Genomic DNA, 17393 nt, shown 5'->3' with positions numbered 1-17393 from the left:
GACCCACAGGAACCAGTACTGGAGTCAGGATGGAAGCCAAGACCAGCCCGGGGGCAGCAGGGAGGGTGGCAGCTTCCGGCCCACTTGGTCTGACTGGTGACTGTCGGTGACTGGGCCTAATCCCAGTGCAGTGGGAGCCATGAACTCACCCTGAGCACATCCCAGGGAAGTGGTGGACCATTGAAACCAGAATGTCTGGGCTGGGGACCCCTGCCATGTCTGTTGGCTCTCCCTGCTGTCTGGCCGGCAACTAGAAACTGCACAGCCAGGGCTGGTCAGAGCCTGGCTGGCTCCGTCAGTCACACTGGACGTCGAGTGGACCTGAGTGCGGTCAGCACCCCTCTTGTGCTTGCTGGTCAGCCCGCCACCTCCTTGAAGGGCCATCTCCCAGCTGCAGCCACTCTTCTCACCGCCCCCGCGTCTGCCTACAGATAGGGCCGGGCAGGTCAAGGGGATGTTTCATGCAGTCCCCCGCGCTGCTCTCGTCTTCCTGGGCAGGGACACAGAGAGTTGTCTCATCTTGCCAGCACCGATCATTTCCCTCCAGTCACTGGCTGTGGGAGGAAGGGCAGGGGTCGGGAGGAGTAGTTCGCTGCTGCTGCTGCCAACCCACTCCCAGGACAGTGGGATTCTGATGCTGTGTGGGGTGACACTGGCCCGAGCCCCAGCCCCCAACTTGGGGGACCTGGGATGTTCACATGTCCTCTCTGCGCTGCCTGGGAGGGTGGATTTCTGAGTCGGAGGAAGCTGGGTGGGGGCCGTGACCAAGCTTCCCAAGGAGGGGTTGCCCAAGCTCTAACCCCAGCTAGCCTTCCTGGTTCCAGAAGCCAGTGCAGGGTCAGGGGCTTCCTGAAGGAGAGGGGGCTCAGCAGGCCAGCGGCTACAGTCACAATTGCAATAAAGTTTTGTAAACCAGCAGGAGCCTGAGGCTCGGTTTCTTCACTGGATGCATGCCTCTGTCCACAGCCCTGACTGGGGGCACAGTCCTCTGGGGAAGGGCTTTGGGCAAAGACTTTCCCTGCCCTCCAGGAGCTGGCAGTCTGGTTAGAAGACAATGTGTGTGCCTACAAACACATGCTCTGGCTGTGCAGAGGCAGAGACAGGAGGAAACAAGATCCTGACCTCGAGGGGCTACCTGTCTGGTGAAGGGCAGGAAGTGTGCGTATCCATGTATTGTGCTGGGGAGCAGTGGGAGGGGACAGATGCAAGAGCAAGAGAGGCTACCTGGGAGAGAAAGTGTGTGCGTGCGCACACACACAGATGGCTGATAAGGTCTCAGCCCAGGCTGGGAGGGCATCCAGGAGGAAAGGGATCTAGGGGTGCTGGCTGGCTGGCTGGGGAAATAGGAGATAAGACTCCCAAGGCTGGGGGATGCGAGGTCCCACCGCTGCTATTGCTGCCGCCATGGCCCCTATTTGCGATTGTCTATGGGGTGGGACTGGGGTGCAGATGTGGCCTTGCCTCCTGTGGTCTCCCCACCCTCATGAACCTCACTCTGTTCTTCCTTGGGATGGGGAGGCTTTGGTTCTGCTCCAGCCCCCAAAGAGCAGCCTGGTGACCATGCCAGTCCCCATAGACTAACTGATCCGATCGCAGCTCTGGCTGGTACTACCCTTCCCTGGGACTTCTGCCCCCTGCTCCCCTGTTTAGTGTCAGGCTGGGCTCTTCCCTGTGCCAAGGAGGGACCACACCTCTGGGAGCAGGGAGCAGCCTCTGTCTGGACTTTGTCCTCTCCGGGTGCTCTGCTCTGCTCAGCCAGCACTAGGGCAGTGGCCACCAGAGCCAGAAGGAGCAGGAAACTACAGCCAGGCTCCCTAGGGTCAGAGGAAGTGGGCCCGGCCCAGCATCAGACCCCAGAAATCATCCTGCTGTGCCATGAGCAGCTCCCGCTGACCGCTCTCTGCTGACCACTGACCTGGGCCCTGGGAGACCAAGCTTCAACACCGCACCTGCCTGGTGAGTGCCTCCCGTATCGGCTTGCCCCCGCGGTGCTGAGCAGCCCGGAAGAGGGTGCTGCCAAACTCCTTTCCCAGCCCCTGGGCACAGCAGTTGAGCATTTGAGATTATTTAGATGCCCCCATGCTGACACCCCAGGGAGGAGCCGGACATCCAGGTCCCGGGAAGGAGCGGGAGAGGAGTGGGACAACTAGGTCCTGGGACAAGTGAGACAACCAGGCCCCGAAGAGGATTAGGACAACCAGGTCTAAGGGTCAAGTGGGACAACCAGGCCCTAGGGAGGAGCAGGACAACCAGGCCCTGAGGAAGAATGGGACAACAAAGCCCCAGAAGCCTTTCCCAACTGGTCCCAGTGCCCTCACCCTGTGCCCCCAGGCCCGGTTGTCCAGGGCAGCTCCCTTCCAGCCTGCTGGTGTGTCTTGGGTGTGTGCAGGTGCTGCAGGCACTAGCATACCAGGTGTGTCTCCAGGGCAGAGTCCAGGCCGGATGTAAATGGGGCCAGGACATCAAGCCCACACAGTAAAGGGGGATGACTTGTAATAAAACAGCACGTAGAACGCTGGTTCCTGGTAGCTGCCATCACAAGGGCCCTGCCCGTGGCGCTGCCCCAACCTTACCCCTGCCCTGTCCTTGCCCTGCCCTAACCCTATCCGCTATCTTGGACCTGCCCCTGCCCTGCTCCAACTCTGCCCCCGACCCCTGTCCTGGACCTGCTCGGCCCCGCCCTGTTCATTTCCGAGTTTGACAGACAGCAGTTCACCTCTTCCCATGGGTCTGGGTTGGGAGAAGTAAGGTTGGTGCGGGGGAGTGGCTGGGGGCCCCGAACCCCTCCCCATTCTTCTCTCTGGGCCGGGCTCTTGGAGTACAGGTAGCTGCTGGAGGCAGAGGGACCAAAAGCAGCCCCTCAGCAGTCTCCCCTCTGGGCAGGTTGTGGGGCAGGGAGACCTGGCAAGGCCTAATAGCCAATACCTGAGTGGGCCCGAGGAATGTAAGACATGGAGTGGAGTTGTCTCCCCCAGCTGACCCCCTCTGCTCCCCTCGCACAGGGAAGAGTTCTCCGAGATGGCGGCCAGTCTATCGCTGCTGGAAGACATGGTGGGGGTCGGTGACCTGGTCCTGCTGGACCCCCTGACTGAGGAGTCTCTGCTCAGCAACCTACAGGAGAGATTCAAGCATGGAGAGATCTATGTAGGTACCAGGGGATGCTGAGCCCCCTGTCCCCGACCCTAAACCCCACTTCCACACAGAGAAATCCGGGAAGGTACAGAGGTGTTCTGAGCTTCTCCCACCCCCGACCCTAACTCCCACCTGCCCCATAGAGAAATCCATGTTGATACCAGGGTGTGCAGATCTGGCCGTCTAGTTCCTCCCTCTCCCTGTGGCCAGTCGTTGCCCCTCCTGGGCTGAACAATGCTGGGTTTCCTCCTCCAGGAAGTCTTTGTAGAGTCACCCCTCCTGCCAATTCACCAGCCTCTCCTACACCCATAATTCCCTCCTGTGGGTGGATGCTGCCTGTGGGCTGGATCTGGGTCTCCATCAGTTCAGTCGTTCTCTAAGAGCAGCAGGTCCAGAAAGGTTTGGACAGACCCATGGATGAAGGTCCATGGTGCGGGGAGAGTCAGTGGTGTTGGATGGTCCATGCTAAGTCACTGGGAAAGAGTCAGGGATGGGAAGGGAGGGCTGGGGGTGTCGTATGCTCCAGCTGGGTCACTGGAGGAGAGTCAGTGGTGTTGGATGGTCTATGCTAAGTCACTGGGAAAGAGTCAGGGATGGGAAGGGAGGGTTGGGGGTGTCATGTGCTCCAGCTGGGTCACTGGAGGAGAGTCAGCGATGTTGACTGGTTCGTGCTGGGTCAGTAGGGGAGAACCGGGAATAAGAAGGGAGGGCTGGGGGTAATGTATGATCCAGCTGTGTCACCCAGTGGGCTGCGGGGGAGTCGGGGGTGTCAGGTGGTCTTTGGCCACCCACAAGCACGGTGGTTGAGGTGGGTGCCCACCTCACGGCCCCTCCCAGCATCCCGGTACCTGGGCTGGGTCAGTCCTGGGATGACCCTGTGCCAGGGAAAGGCCTTGCTCATCCCGGCCCCACCCATCTCAGACATACATCGGGAACGTGGTGGTGTCGGTGAACCCGTACCAGACTCTGCCCATCTATGGCCCTGAGCACGTGACTGAGTATCGCGATTACAACTTCTACGAGCTGAAGCCGCACATGTAAGACACCCCGGCGGGCGGGGAGCGGGGCCCCAAGCCCCCCTCACCCACAGCCCTCTGTCGGCCTCGGGGGCTCCGGGGTCGGGGGCAAAGGAGAGGTGGAACTGGAAGCTGGGGGGAGGGGAGGCCACCGAGGAAGAGTTGTGTCCGGGGGGGCCCTGGACCTGTCTCCGCCCCGCCCTGATCATTTCCGAGTTTGGCGGACAGCAGAGGACCCCTTCCAGTGGGTTTGGGTTGGGGGAGACGGGGTTGATGGGCGAGGGAGCGGCTGGGGGCCCCGGACCCCTCCTCATCTCCCTCTCCGAGTCCTGCCCACCGCCTCCCGCTTCCCCACTTCCCTCCCAGCTACGCTGTGGCCAACGAAGCTTACGAGTCGTTACGGGATCGGGACCGAGACCAGTGCATCCTCATCACCGGGGAGAGCGGGGCCGGCAAGACCGGTAGGGGACCCCCACCCCCACCCCGCCGCGGGGAATGATGCGGGGACCGGGAGACGGCTGGGCAGCCCTTCCCCGGGACAGGATCGGTCGGGCCGGGACCTCGGGGGCGGGCCTGGTCCAGGGGGGGGATCGGGGCGGGGGCTAAAGGGGACGGAGCCCGAGAAGGGGGCGACGGGGGGTGACCAAGCGAGACCTTTGCCTGGGGCAGAGGCCAGCAAGCTGGTGATGTCGTTCGTGGCGGCCGTGTGCGGTCAGGGGGCCGAGGTGAACGGGGTGAAAGAGCAGCTGCTGCAGTCCAACCCCGTACTCGAGGGTGAGAGCCGACGCCTCCCCCTGCCCAGTACCCCGGGACATCCCTTCCCACCCCTAGGTGGGACCTCGGGACGCCCCTTCGCTCCAGGATCCCAGGACACTCCCCCTTCCCTCCCCACGCCCCAGGATCCCGGGACACAGCCCCTGAGGCCACTCATGGCAGCCCCCATTTCCTCCCCTCTTCGGTGTCAGCCTATGTACTTTGTCTAGTGGAAAGAGCCTGTCCCTCACCTGCTGTGTCATCTTGGACAGGTCACTTCACTTGTCTCAGTGTTTGATCCGTTAATATCCCCGGAGACTCAGCCCGGCCCTTCCCGTCCTCTTCTATCAATCTTATTTGCTCCCCGCCCGAGGCCACCCCTTGCCTCTCAGTCAATCAATCAATCAATCGTATTTATTGAGCGCTTACTGGGTGCAGAGCACTGTACTAAGCGCTTGGGAAGTACAAGTTGGCAACTCAACTCTCCCCTGGCCCCGTTAGAGTGTGAGCTCCCCGTAGACAGGGGCCGTACTCTCTAGGTCCACTGCGAGGGTCCCAAGCGCCCAGCCCGGCGCTGTGCCCGCGATGCCCTCGGCCAATGCTGAGGGACCCCCTTCCCTCCACTGACCCCTTCTCCACTCCCCCTTCCCCTCAGCTTTTGGCAACGCCAAGACCATCCGCAACGACAACTCCTCCAGATTTGTGAGTCGATCGTCCCTGGTGGGGCGGAGGGGGAGCAGGGAGGGCAGGGGCGGGCTGGAAAGTCCCCTAAAATCGCGGTGTCCTGGCTCAGGGCAAGTACATGGACATTGAGTTCGACTTCAAGGGAGCTCCGCTGGGAGGTGTCATCACAAACTGTAAGTCATTCATTCATTCATTCATTCAATCGTATTTATTGAGCGCTTACTGTGTGCAGAGCACTGTACTAAGCGCTTGGGAAGTACAAGTTGGCAACGTATAGAGACGGTCCCTACCCAACAGCGGGCTCACAGTCTCGAATGGGGAGGCAGACAACCAAACAAAGCATATTAACAAAATAAAATAGAATAAATATGTACAAATAAAATCGAGTAATAAATCCGTACAAACATATATACAGGTGCTGCGGGGAGGGGAAGGAGGGATGGGGAGGGGGAGGAGGGGGAGAGGAAGGAGGGGGCTCAGTCTGGGAAGGCCCCCAGGAGGAGGTGAGCTCTCAGTAGGGCTTTGAAGGGCTTTCTCTGAAGGTCACTCGCTGCCCCCGTGCCCCTGTACCCCCGTGCCCGCAGACTTGTTGGAGAAATCTCGAGTGATCAAGCACACGAAGGGCGAAAGAAACTTTCACATCTTCTACCAGATGCTGGCCGGAGCGGACGCCTCACTGCTGAGTACAGCCCTCCTTCCTTTCTTCTCCCTCCTCACCTTCCTCTCCCTCTGCCCTTCTCCTCCCTTTCCCTGCCCTCTCTTCTCCCTCTTTCTCATCTCCCTACTTGCTCCTCTCCCCGCCCCGCCTGGGTGAGGACTTGTGAGGGGGAATCTGGGGGGAGAGGGATTCTGGGGGAGGACAGGGCTTTCCTAGGGGGGTTGGGGGTTAACTCCCTGCTCCCTCCCTGCCCCCAGAGACCCTGAAACTGGAGCGGGACAGCAGCGCCTACAACTACCTGAACTACGAGGGGCCTGGCGTGGCCGGGGTGGACGATGCAGCGTGCTTCGCGGTCGTGCAGGTTGGAGGAGTAGGGGTCCCGGCGGAGGGGGAGGGCAGGGAGTTCGAGGTAGGGGCAGAGAACTCAGGGTGGGGTCATGGAATCCGGGAAGGGAGCAGGGATCCCGGGATAGGGATGGGGATCTTCAGGTCTGGGACGACACGCAGGGAGCTGGAATCCGGTGCGGGGGGGAAAGGGAGGAGAAAGAATCCAGTGTGTGTAGGGGTTGCACAGGGATCCAGGGGATGAGGGCCCAGGAGCGGGGCTGGAGATCACGACCCCCGAAGTCTGACGGCCCCGTCCCCGGCCCCGCAGCAGGCCATGGGGGCGATCGGAATGTCGGCGGCCGAGGTGCAGCAGGTGCTGGAGGTGGCCGCTGTGGTGCTGAAGCTGGGCAACGTGGCCCTGAGGGAGAACTTCGAGGCCAGCGGGATGGCGGCCAGCAGCGTCCGTGACGGCACAGGTCAGGAGGCCCGGTCACACCGCTGCCAGCAGCCCACCCCAAGCTCCCAGAGCCCAAGGTCCCCCACCCCGCCACGACCTTCCAGCCCCCAGAGTCTACGGTCCCCCAGGCGGGGGTCACCCTGTCCATCCTTCGTCCCTCCTTTCCAACCGCCTCCTCTCCCCACACCTGCCAGGACTCCAGGAGATTGGGTCACTGCTGAGCCTAGCACCACAGGTGCTGGAGAAAGCGCTCTGCTTCCGGTCCGTGGAGACCAACAGGGAGACGGTGGTGACCTCCCTGACCGTGGCCCAGGTGAGGGGGAGGGGCAGGCCCGGACCCCAGCTCAGGGCCCTGCGGAGTCTCAGCTCTGTCTGGCTCTGATGACCACCCTCTGCCTATCCGCACAGGCCCTCTATGCTCGGGACGCCCTGGCCAAGAACATTTACAGCCGCCTCTTCGACTGGGTGGTGGCCCGCATTAACAAGAGCATCAAGGTGAAACCCCTCCCTCCCCTCGAGCCCCGCCCCCTCCTGATGCCTCTCCTCTCTCCAGGCCTCACTCCTTCACTGCTTCACTGCTCCTGCACTGCTTCACTGCTCCTGCACTGCACTGCTCCTCTGGCTCAGCCCTGGCCCCAACCCCTGCCCTCTCATCACGTGTCTCCTTCCCCTGAAACGTCCCCATTCCCCACCCCTCGCCTAGGCCCCCATCCCACTGGCCACTCCTCCTCCCTCGCCCCCTCCACCTTCCCTACACCCCTGGGATCCCAACCTCTCCTGTGGTCCCATCCCCCACTCCAGGTGGGCAGTGCAGAGAAAAGGAAGGTGATGGGTGTCCTGGACATCTACGGCTTTGAAATCTTGAAGGTGCGCCCGCCGCCGGGCTCCCCGGGTGATGGAGAGGGAGACAAGGGGAGGGGTCCCTGGGGGAGGTGCCATGGCACCCTGCTGATCCCCCATCCCCGCCTCCTCCAGGACAACAGCTTCGAGCAGTTTGTGATTAATTACTGTAACGAGAAGCTGCAGCAGGCCTTTATCGCAATGACCCTGAAGGAAGAACAGGAGGAGTACGTGAGAGAGGTAACAGCCGCTCGGGATGGACGGATGGGCAGCCGACAGGTAGACTCCCAGCTCCACCGCAGCCCCACCCGCTTCCTGTGGCCGCCCAACTGATAGTATTTATTGAGCGCCTTCTGTGTGCAAAGCACTGTGCTGAGCATTTGGGAGAGAACAATAGAATGAGTAGATCTGATCCCTGCCCTCAAGGAGTGTACAATTTAATGGGCAGGAGGCAGACTTTAAAATAAATTACAGGTAGGGGAAGCAAGCCAGCATAAAGTTATGGATGTAAGTGCCGTGAGGGTGGGGGTGGGCTGGAATGAGTACCTAAGTGTTTAGCGGGGGAGGACTCGAACACATAAGTGATGCAGGAGGGTGGGCAGTGACGGCGGGGCCAACCCATGTCCCCAGGGTATCCCCTGGACTCCAGTGGACTACTTTGACAATGCCATCATCTGCAACCTCATCGAGAATGTGAGAGGGGCGTGGAGGCGGGGGGAAGTTGGTGGGGGAGGAGGCTCCTGCCCCCCCTGGATCCCATGACCATCCCCGGGCCCCCTTCCCCTGCTTCTCAAGCGCTGGCAGGGAGGGTGACCGAGGCCTGGCTGGGTGAGCATCTGGGCCCCTGCCCCTTCCCCGACACCACCGTGTCACCTAGGGGCAGAAGGGCATCTTGGCCATGCTGGATGAAGAGTGCCTGCGGCCAGGGTCAGTCAGCGATGCCACCTTCCTGGCCAAACTCAACCAGCTGTTCCCCGCCCATGGCCACTACGAAAGCCGTGTCACCCAGAACGCCCGCCGGGTGCAGGACCCCAGCCTACCCCTCAGCTCCTTCCGCATTCACCACTACGCGGGCAAGGTGTGGGTGGGGCGGGCATGGGAGTGGGAATGGCACTGCAGGACATGGCGAGGGCCTGGTCCAGGAGGCCGAGGTGGGAGGTGAACAGATGGAATGGGACAGGGAAAGACCCCCCCAGGTCAAGATGGCAGCCTAGGCTGTCCCCCCACCAACACACAACGCCCTCACCCCACACTCCTCCACATCTCTACCTTCTGTCCCTGCGGCCCACCAACCCACACCCTTTTATCTTCAGTCCCCATGTCCCTTCACCCTTCTATCTCTACTCCCTGCACCCTGCCAACTCACACCTTTCCACCCGTCTTTCTCTGCTGTCCACACACCCACAGACCTTACCCTTCCACACCTGCCCCCTCAACCCCTACACCTTCTGCCCCGCACTCTGTTACCCCTCCTCTGGAGCCAGAGAGCAGGTGTTAGAGATTGCATCATCCACCCTGTCCCCCCACCCCCCGCCCTCCCAGGTGACATACAACGTGGCTGGTTTTGTGGACAAGAACAATGACCTGCTGTTCCGTGACCTGTCCCAAGCTATGTGGAGGGCCCAGCACCCCCTGCTGCAGGGGATGTTCCCCGAAGGGGACCCCAAGTGCCTCTCCCGCAAGCGCCCCCCTACAGCTGGCTCCCAGTTCAAGGTGTCCGTGGCCACCCTCATGAAGAACCTGTACAGCAAGAACCCCAACTATATCAGGTACAGGTCAGGGGCACCTACGTGTCCATGCAAACACACACGCACACACACACACACACACACACACACACTCTCTTCAATCGTATTTACTGAGTGCTTACCATGTGCAAAGAACTGAACTGAACTCTTGGGAAAGTAAGAAGCAGCATGGCATAGTGGATAGAGCATGGGACTGGGAGTCAGAAAGTAATGGGTTCTAATTCCTGCTCCACCACTTGCCTGTTGTGGGACTTTAGGCAAGTCACTCTACTTCTCTGTGTCTCAGCTACCTCATCTGTAAAATGGGTCTTGAGACTTGTGAGCCCCACGTGGGACAGGAACTATATCCAACCTGATTGGCTTGTATCCACTCCAATGCTTAGTATAGTGCCTGGAACATAGTAAGCACTTAACAGATACCACAATTATTGTTATTATTATCATTAATTAATAAACAGACGCATTCCCTGCCCACAACGAGCTCACACACACAGACACACATCTTCTCTTTCTTTCTCTCATGGGTCCAGAAGGCCCCGAGCTGTCCCAGGAAATCAGGAACCTGTAGACATGGGGGCCCCAGCCTGGTCAGGGAAAGCTGAGAGGCTAGATCAGTACTCTTGACATTCACCCTTCCTTCAGCCCCACAGCTGTACAAATTAATCTGTAATTTCTTGATAATAATAAAAATAATTGTAGTATTTGTTAAGCCCTTGCTATGTGCTAAACTATGTGCTAAGCGCTGAGGTAGATACAAGCTTAGAACAGTGCTTGCCACATAGTAAGCACTTAAATACCATTATTATTATTATTGTTATTACAAGGTAATCAGGTTGGACAAAGTCCCTGTCCCACATGGGGCTCACAATCTTAATTACCATTTTACAGATGAGGTAATTGAAGTACAGAGAAGTGAAGCGACTTGCCCAAGGTCACCTAGCAGACATGTGATGGAGTCGGGATTAGAACCCATGTCTTCTGACTCTCGCTCACGCTCCTTCCATTAAGCCACGCCCACCCCTCTAGACTGTAAGCTCCCTGCAGGCAGGGAAAGTGTCTACCGACTCTGTCGTATTGTCCTCTCCCCAGCACTCAGTGCAGTGCCCGGCACGTAGCCCTCCACAGATACGACTGATGGAGAGGGACCCTGAAGAGTGATTTTTCTAAGGAAGGATTCCCATTAGTCCCATCCCCTATGCTCTTCGAAGGGGTTAGGCCACAGTCGAGGACTCCCTGTTAGGCCAAGGGTAGATGACTTGGGCTGGGACATTTCTTCCCTGCCATGTCTCTGCCCCGGCAAGGAGTTAGGGAGCTGGAGGAGCTGGGAGAGAGGCGGGACCAGTCTGCCCCCCGCCCCTTGCCCCCTTCTTCCCTCCCCTCTCCTCCACTCGCAGGTGCATCAAACCCAACGAGCAGAAGAAGCCCCGTGTCTTCTCAGAGCAACTGGTTGGGGCGCAGGCGCGCTACCTGGGGCTGCTGGAGAATGTCCGTGTGCGGCGGGCCGGCTACGCCTTCCGCCAGCTCTACGGCCCCTTCCTACAACGCTACAAGATGCTCAGCAGAGCCACCTGGCCCCGCTGGACCGGCCACCCCCGGTATGGCGAAGGGGGGCAGGCCGGGGGGCCGGATACCGTGGCTGCAGTACCTGTGGGTCGCAGACAGCCGGGGTCGGACCCCATCCCACCCCTCCTACTAAGGGGGACTAGTGGGGTCGATCCTAGCCTCCCCCCCCACCCCATCCCCTCTGCCCCCCTCACTCCAGGGACGGGGTGGAAATGCTGCTGGAGGAGCTGAGTTTGCCTCCGGACGAAACCGCCCTCGGGCGGACCAAAGTCTTCATCCGCAGCCCCAAAACTGTGAGTGAGGGCCCGGGGAATCGCGGGTAGTGGGGCTGGGGGGTGGTACGGGAAGCACTGGGTTCCAGCTGGGGCAGGAGTGGCTTATTTTCATACACCCTCCACCGAGCCCCGCCTTCAGACAGTAGACTGTAAACTCTATAACCAGTCAGTCAGTTGGGCACTTGCTGTATGCAGAACACTGTAGACCTTAGGCTCGTTGTGGACAGGGAATGGGTCTGTTATATTGTTCTAGAGTACTCTTCCAAGCACTCAGGATAGTGCTATGCACACAGTGAGTGCTTGATAACTACGATCGACCGATGGACTCCAAGGGCCTGAGCTGGCAGAGCGCTGCAGCCCCACGGGGTAGGCCAGCAGGCAGGGCCGGCCTGGGCGAGAGGCCGCAATCTGCAAGGGTGGGAACTGCGGGAGCCCTCAGGTTGACCCCACCGCCCCACCCCGTCCTCCCGCAGCTCTTTCATCTGGAGGAACGGCGTCGCTGGCGTTTGCATGACCTGGCCACGCTGATCCAGGCAGCCTTCCGAGCCTGGCGCTGCCGCACCCACTACCAGCTCATGCGGAAGAGTCAAATTCTCATCTCGTCCTGGTACCGTGGCAACGCGGTGAGCTCTGCCCCATGCTCCCCACCGCAGCCCCCATTGCGGAAGGGTGGAAAGGAAGCCAGTGTTCGCCCACCTCCCCCTACCCTTTCCCTCAACGTGTGCTTTCCTTTCGGCAGCAAAAGAGACGCTATGGGCAGATGCGGGCCCTCACCATACGGATCCAAGCATTCGTGCGAGGCTGGAAGGTAGCGGCCCGAGCCTAGCACGGTCCCCGCGTTGGCCCCTTATTAGAGCTCAGTTGGTAGCGAGGACGCTTCCCCGACCCACCTTGTCCCACTCCCTGATCAAGGCCAGGAAATCCTTTTTGCATTCTAACTCCCATCTCTCCCTACTGCAGCATAGGCAGCTCTCTCTACCATCTGGGTGGGGCGCAAGGGGTGGGGAAGGGGGCTAACACCCTCAAACATCATCTGTCTGCCTCCTCCCAGCTACCAGGACCCTCACCCTCTTCTTCCTCTGTGTTTCCCGATCCCAGGCTCGCAAGGAATTTCGGAAATACTTCCGCGCTGGGGCCTCCTTCACCCTGGCCAACTTCATCTATCGGAGAATCGTAAGGGTCAAGGGTGGAGCGGGGCGGGAGGCAAGAGCAGCGTGGAGGGTGGAGAGAGGGAGCAGGCGTGGGGAGGAAGTGCCCCACCACCGGTGAGGGGCTCCCTCTCTAGTTTCCCAGCTCCCTGCCCCCTCCTTTCCCCCCAGCCCACCAAGGAGTCTTTAACCCTAGCTCCCCCCACCCCCCTCCACAGGTGCAGAAATACCTGATGGGGCTCCAGCGGCCCCTTCCCTCCACCAAGGTGACTGACAACCAGTGGCCCCCGGTTCCCTACACCTTTCTCAAGGCCGCTGATCAGGAACTGCGGAGAATATTCCATCTGTGGCGGGTGAGTCCCCAGGCGCAGCGGCACCATTCATTCATTCATTCAATCATTCGTTCATTATTGAACGCTTACTGTGTGCAGAGCACTGTACTAAGCGCTTGGGAAGTATAAGTTGGCAATTGATAGAGACGGTCCCTACCCAACAACGGGCTCACAGTCTAGAAGGGGGAGACAGACAACAAAACATGTGGACAGGTGTCAAGTCGTCAGAATAAATAGAAATAAAGCTAGATGCACAGCATTAACAAAATAAATAGAATAGTAAATATGTACAAGTAAAATAGAGTAATAAATCTGTACAAACATATATACAGGTGCTGTGGGGAGGGGAAGGAGGTAGGGCGGGGGGGATGGGGAGGAGGAGAGGAAAAAGGGGGCTCAGTCTGGGAAGGCCTCCTAACATCATCTCCTCCCTAGCCCTCCCCTCCTCAGTCTTTCTGACCCACCGAATCCCTCTTGGTCCTCAGTGCAAGAAATACCGGGACCAGCTCTCCCCGCAGCAGAAGATGGTCCTGCAAGAGAAGCTGAGTGCCAGTCTGCTGTTCAAGGACAAGAAGGCGCTTTACCCCCAGAGGTGAGGAGGGCAAGGGTTGGGGGCCGACAGGGTTGGGCCTGGACGAGCAAAGGGGCTTATGATGGAGACGGCCACCCTTTCCCTGTTGCCAGCGTCCGCCAGCCCTTCCGTGGGGATTACCTGGGGCTGCAGCAGCGCCCCAAGTTGCAGCGTATAAAAGGGGCAACCCCCGGGTCTGTGCTGGTGGCTGAAACAGTGAGGAAGGTCAATCGCAGGAGCGGCAAGGTGAGGACTGTCACTCTGGGATGCTCCCCCCTCTCCCCCACTGCGCCTCACTAATCCCCCTGCTAACCCCAGGCAACACGACACCCACCCATTACTTCCCAGGGGTGGGGAATCTTCCGCACTGTCCCTCAGGGCACCACCCCTTCCCTCTTTGGGAGGACTTCTCCCCACCATCCCCAGCAGGCCTCAGCCTCCTTTCCCAGGGGGAGGCATGGTTCTCTGAGCCAGCGATCTGGCTGCATTCCCCCCCACTCCAACCACTCTCCCCCCAACCCCCCCACCCCCCAGCTGTCTCCACGGATCCTACTGCTAACGAAGAGCCATGTGATCCTGGTCGACGCCAAGGGCTCTCAGCCCAAGATCGTCATCAGCCTGGAGGACGTGGCCGGAGTCTCACTCAGCAGCTACAACGACGGGCTCTTCGGCCTGCACCTCAGTGAGGTCCGTGGGGCGGGATGGGGGGCCGAAGGGCAGGCCGGTCACCGAAGCCGGGGCCAGCTTCTGACCCCACCCCGCCCCATAGATGTCAACCGCGTCCTCCAAGGGGGATCTCCTGTTGGTCAGCGACCACCTAATCGAGCTCCTGACCCGGCTGCACGGCGCCATACGGGGCACCACCCAACGGGAGCTACCATTCACTGTGGCGGAAGAGTAAGGGCCGGGGCCAGGGAGGGTGGGAAGGGGGCCCGAGCCGGCACTGAGCAGGCGGGTGGGCCCTGCACAGGACCCACATCTGCAGCCGGGGTGGCTTAGCCTGTTGAACCCCGACTCCCAAACTATTTGGGAAATGCTCGCTTGGGGCTGCCATTACCCATCTGCTGGCTTCTCAATGGGCTTGGAGTTGGAGTTTCAGCAGCCACGGGGAAAATTGGGAGTACCCCAAAAGGCCTCTAACACACCTGGCCGGTGCCCCCTCTGATCCAGCCCCGGGGCAAGGGGGGCCCTACCGGCAGGGGGAACGGGACGGGCTGGAGAAGCAGCATGGCGTAGTTGATAGAGCCCGAGCCTGGCAGTTAGAAAGTCATGGGTTCTCATCCCGGCTCCGCCACTTGTCTGCCGTGTGACCTTGGGAAAGTCACTTAACTTCTCTGTGCCTCAGTTATCTCTAAAATGGGGATTGAGACCTTCTTCCCCTCCCCACAGCACTTGTATATATTTGTACAGATTTATTACTCTATTTTACTTGTACATATTTACTATTCTATTTATTTTGATAGTGATGTGCATATAGCTTTAATTCCATTTGTTCTGACGATTTTGACACCCCTCTACATGTTTTGTTTTGTTGTCTGTCCCCCCCTTCTAGACTGTGAGCCCGTTGTTGGGTAGGGATCATCTCTATATTTTGCAGACTGGTACTTCCCAAGCGCCTAGTACAGTGCTCTGCACACAGTAAGCACTCAATAAATACGATTGATTGATTAATTGTGAGCCCGTTGTTGGGTAGGGATCATCTCTATATGTTGCCGACTGGTACTTCCCAAGCGCCTAGTACAGTGCTCTGCACACAGTAAGCACTCAATAAATACGATTGAATGAATGAACGTGGGACAGGGACTGTGTCCAACCCAGCGTTTAGCACAGTGCCTGGCACACAGTAAGCTCTTAACAGATACCACAATTATTATTATTATTATGGCTGACCCAGGTGAAAGGGTTAGCAGGATCCCGAAGTAGAGGACCTTTCTCCCAGGCGGCCGGGAGAGAACGGGAGTCTTACCACTCCCGCTATTTTCATCCATCCATCATCAATCGTATTGAGCGCTTACTGTGTGCAGAGCACTGTACTAATCACTTGGGAAGTACAAGTTGGCAACAAATAGAGACAGTCCCTACCCAACAGTGGGCTCACAGTCTAAAAGGGAGATTTTCATCTCTCCATTCTGTGGCCGCCCCGGGGGCCCGGTCTCAGGAGTTTCTCCCCACCTCTCGCAGGTTTTCCATGCGGTTCAAAGCCGGCGCTAAAGTGAAGGTGAGCGTTGTCCAGCACGCCAAGGGGCCAGCTGGCAGCCTAAGCTGCAAGATGAAAGGGAGCCACCGGTTGGAGGTGACGGTGTCCTGAGCCGGGCCCGGCCCGGTCCACCCTGCACACGGCGGCCCAGTGCGGTGGGGAACCCCTCAGTCTCCTTCCTCCATCCCTCCCTCCCTTCCTCGCCCACCCATGCTCCCCTTTCTCGACGCCCAGGCTCCTAGCCTCCCTCCCGGTCCCCCGGGCCCGCTGCCTCCCGGTCCCTCGGCCTGCTGCCTCCCTGCCAGGCTAAGCGAGTGGCTTGGACTCCCCGCGGCGATTCCAGGTCCCAGGAAGGGGGCGAAGGGGGAGAATCCGGCCGAGGCTGGGGGCGTTAATTAGCCTCCGGCCCCCCTCGACCGCCTGCGCCTCGGTGGGGTGAGGGGTTGGGGGACCCAGGTGGCTGGCGGGCTGAGTCACTAAAGGCGTGAAGGGGAAATTGGGGCGACTCCCCCCGCCCAGGGACGCCCCCGCCTCTCCCAATTGGAGCGGGGAAGGCGAAGGATCCAAGGACCCAGGTGTTGTGGGTGGGGGTGGGCTAGAGAAGGGGCGCGTGTCCTGACCCCCCCCCCCCAACTCAGGGATTCAGGGGCCGGTGGGGTGCGGAGTCCCCTGGCAGGCACACGCCCGACCAGATCGATGCCAAACAATTACATCCCTCTCATCAGCTCCCCACAGCTGGGCCCCTCTGAGGAGGGGAGGGGGGTCCGCTCTGCCTCCCCGCTGAGGGAGGGGGTGTACGCTCCGGCCCCCCACTCCTCCCCGCCCCGCGTCGTCCCAGCCGTTGCCCCTGTCCCCGGTTGGGGCGCGGGGACCCCGGGGACCCTGCCTGGGGTCTGGGTGTTGGCGCGCTCCGCGGGGAGGAGGAGGAGGAGGAGGAGGAGGCCGGGGCCCCGAGCCGGCCCGGCCCATCTGCAGGCGACGCACGCGGAGCCGGGCGGGAGGTGATTAATTCTCTCGCCGCTGCAAAAGGAAGCCCGTTCTGTCCTCCCTTCAGCTGGAGGGCGAGGCGGCGGTCCTGGAGGAGGGCCGCGCACCGCGGGCGGGCCCCCGCCCCACCCCCCAACCGGGGCCTCGGCAGTCCCGACCCTTAGTCCCGGACTCATCAGGCACCAGAGACTCGACCCCGACGCCCTCCCTCCTCCCCTCGCCCGCCCACCCACGCTCCGCCTGGATTCAGACAACAAAAAAACACGGGCGTCTCCCAAGGCTCTCTCTGCATCTCGTCTGCGTCTCATTTCGGGTTCCAGGCCCAAGGCGCTCTCCAGCACCTTCCCCCCCCCCCCCCCGCCCCCTCTCCCCCTGCTCCCGGGAGGGGCCCATAAGGCCCTTTCCCCACCTCGGCTGTCGCTGAGCAGCGGCCACCCCTCCCCCAGCTGACTCCTCGCTCGCCCCTCCCTGCTCCAGCCCCAAATTGCCTCCTCTCTAGCTGGGAATTGTCTGGTCATTTTCCCCAGCCTCGTCTGGAGGGCGTGCGGCGGGCGCGCCCGCCCCCGGTCCCCCGGCCCCCCACCCACTTCCCCCGCGCTCCTCACCTCCCGGGGGCTGCAGAGCCTACGTGTTCAACAGGGAGGCGGGAGCGGGGGCAAGCAGAGGGGAAGGGCCCGGCGGGAAGGAAAACAGGACACGGAGATT

General features: G+C 60.3%; 1 protein-coding gene across 1 annotated transcript; it reads left to right on the top strand.

Moving 5' to 3' along the window:
- Positions 1–22: 22 nt before the first annotated feature.
- MYO1A (myosin IA) lies at positions 23–16921 on the top strand. The gene is made up of 28 exons (XM_038752969.1): positions 23–1956; positions 3003–3144; positions 4054–4169; positions 4515–4609; positions 4818–4922; positions 5557–5603; positions 5695–5758; positions 6170–6268; positions 6501–6604; positions 6899–7046; positions 7222–7340; positions 7436–7522; positions 7829–7894; positions 8003–8107; positions 8498–8560; positions 8745–8945; positions 9410–9636; positions 11010–11210; positions 11378–11471; positions 11927–12076; positions 12193–12261; positions 12552–12626; positions 12820–12954; positions 13419–13525; positions 13618–13750; positions 14039–14191; positions 14274–14401; positions 15686–16921. Exons 2-28 carry the CDS (start codon positions 3019–3021, stop codon positions 15810–15812), a joined length of 3144 nt encoding a protein of 1047 aa, XP_038608897.1. The 5' UTR covers positions 23–1956; positions 3003–3018; the 3' UTR covers positions 15813–16921.
- Positions 16922–17393: the final 472 nt, after the last annotated feature.

The sequence above is a fragment of the Tachyglossus aculeatus genome, chromosome 10 (genome assembly GCF_015852505.1).
Source record: "Tachyglossus aculeatus isolate mTacAcu1 chromosome 10, mTacAcu1.pri, whole genome shotgun sequence".
NCBI lineage: Eukaryota > Metazoa > Chordata > Mammalia > Monotremata > Tachyglossidae > Tachyglossus > Tachyglossus aculeatus.
The sequence above is the reverse complement of the archived record's forward strand: the minus strand, read 5'-3'. Positions and strand labels throughout refer to the sequence as shown.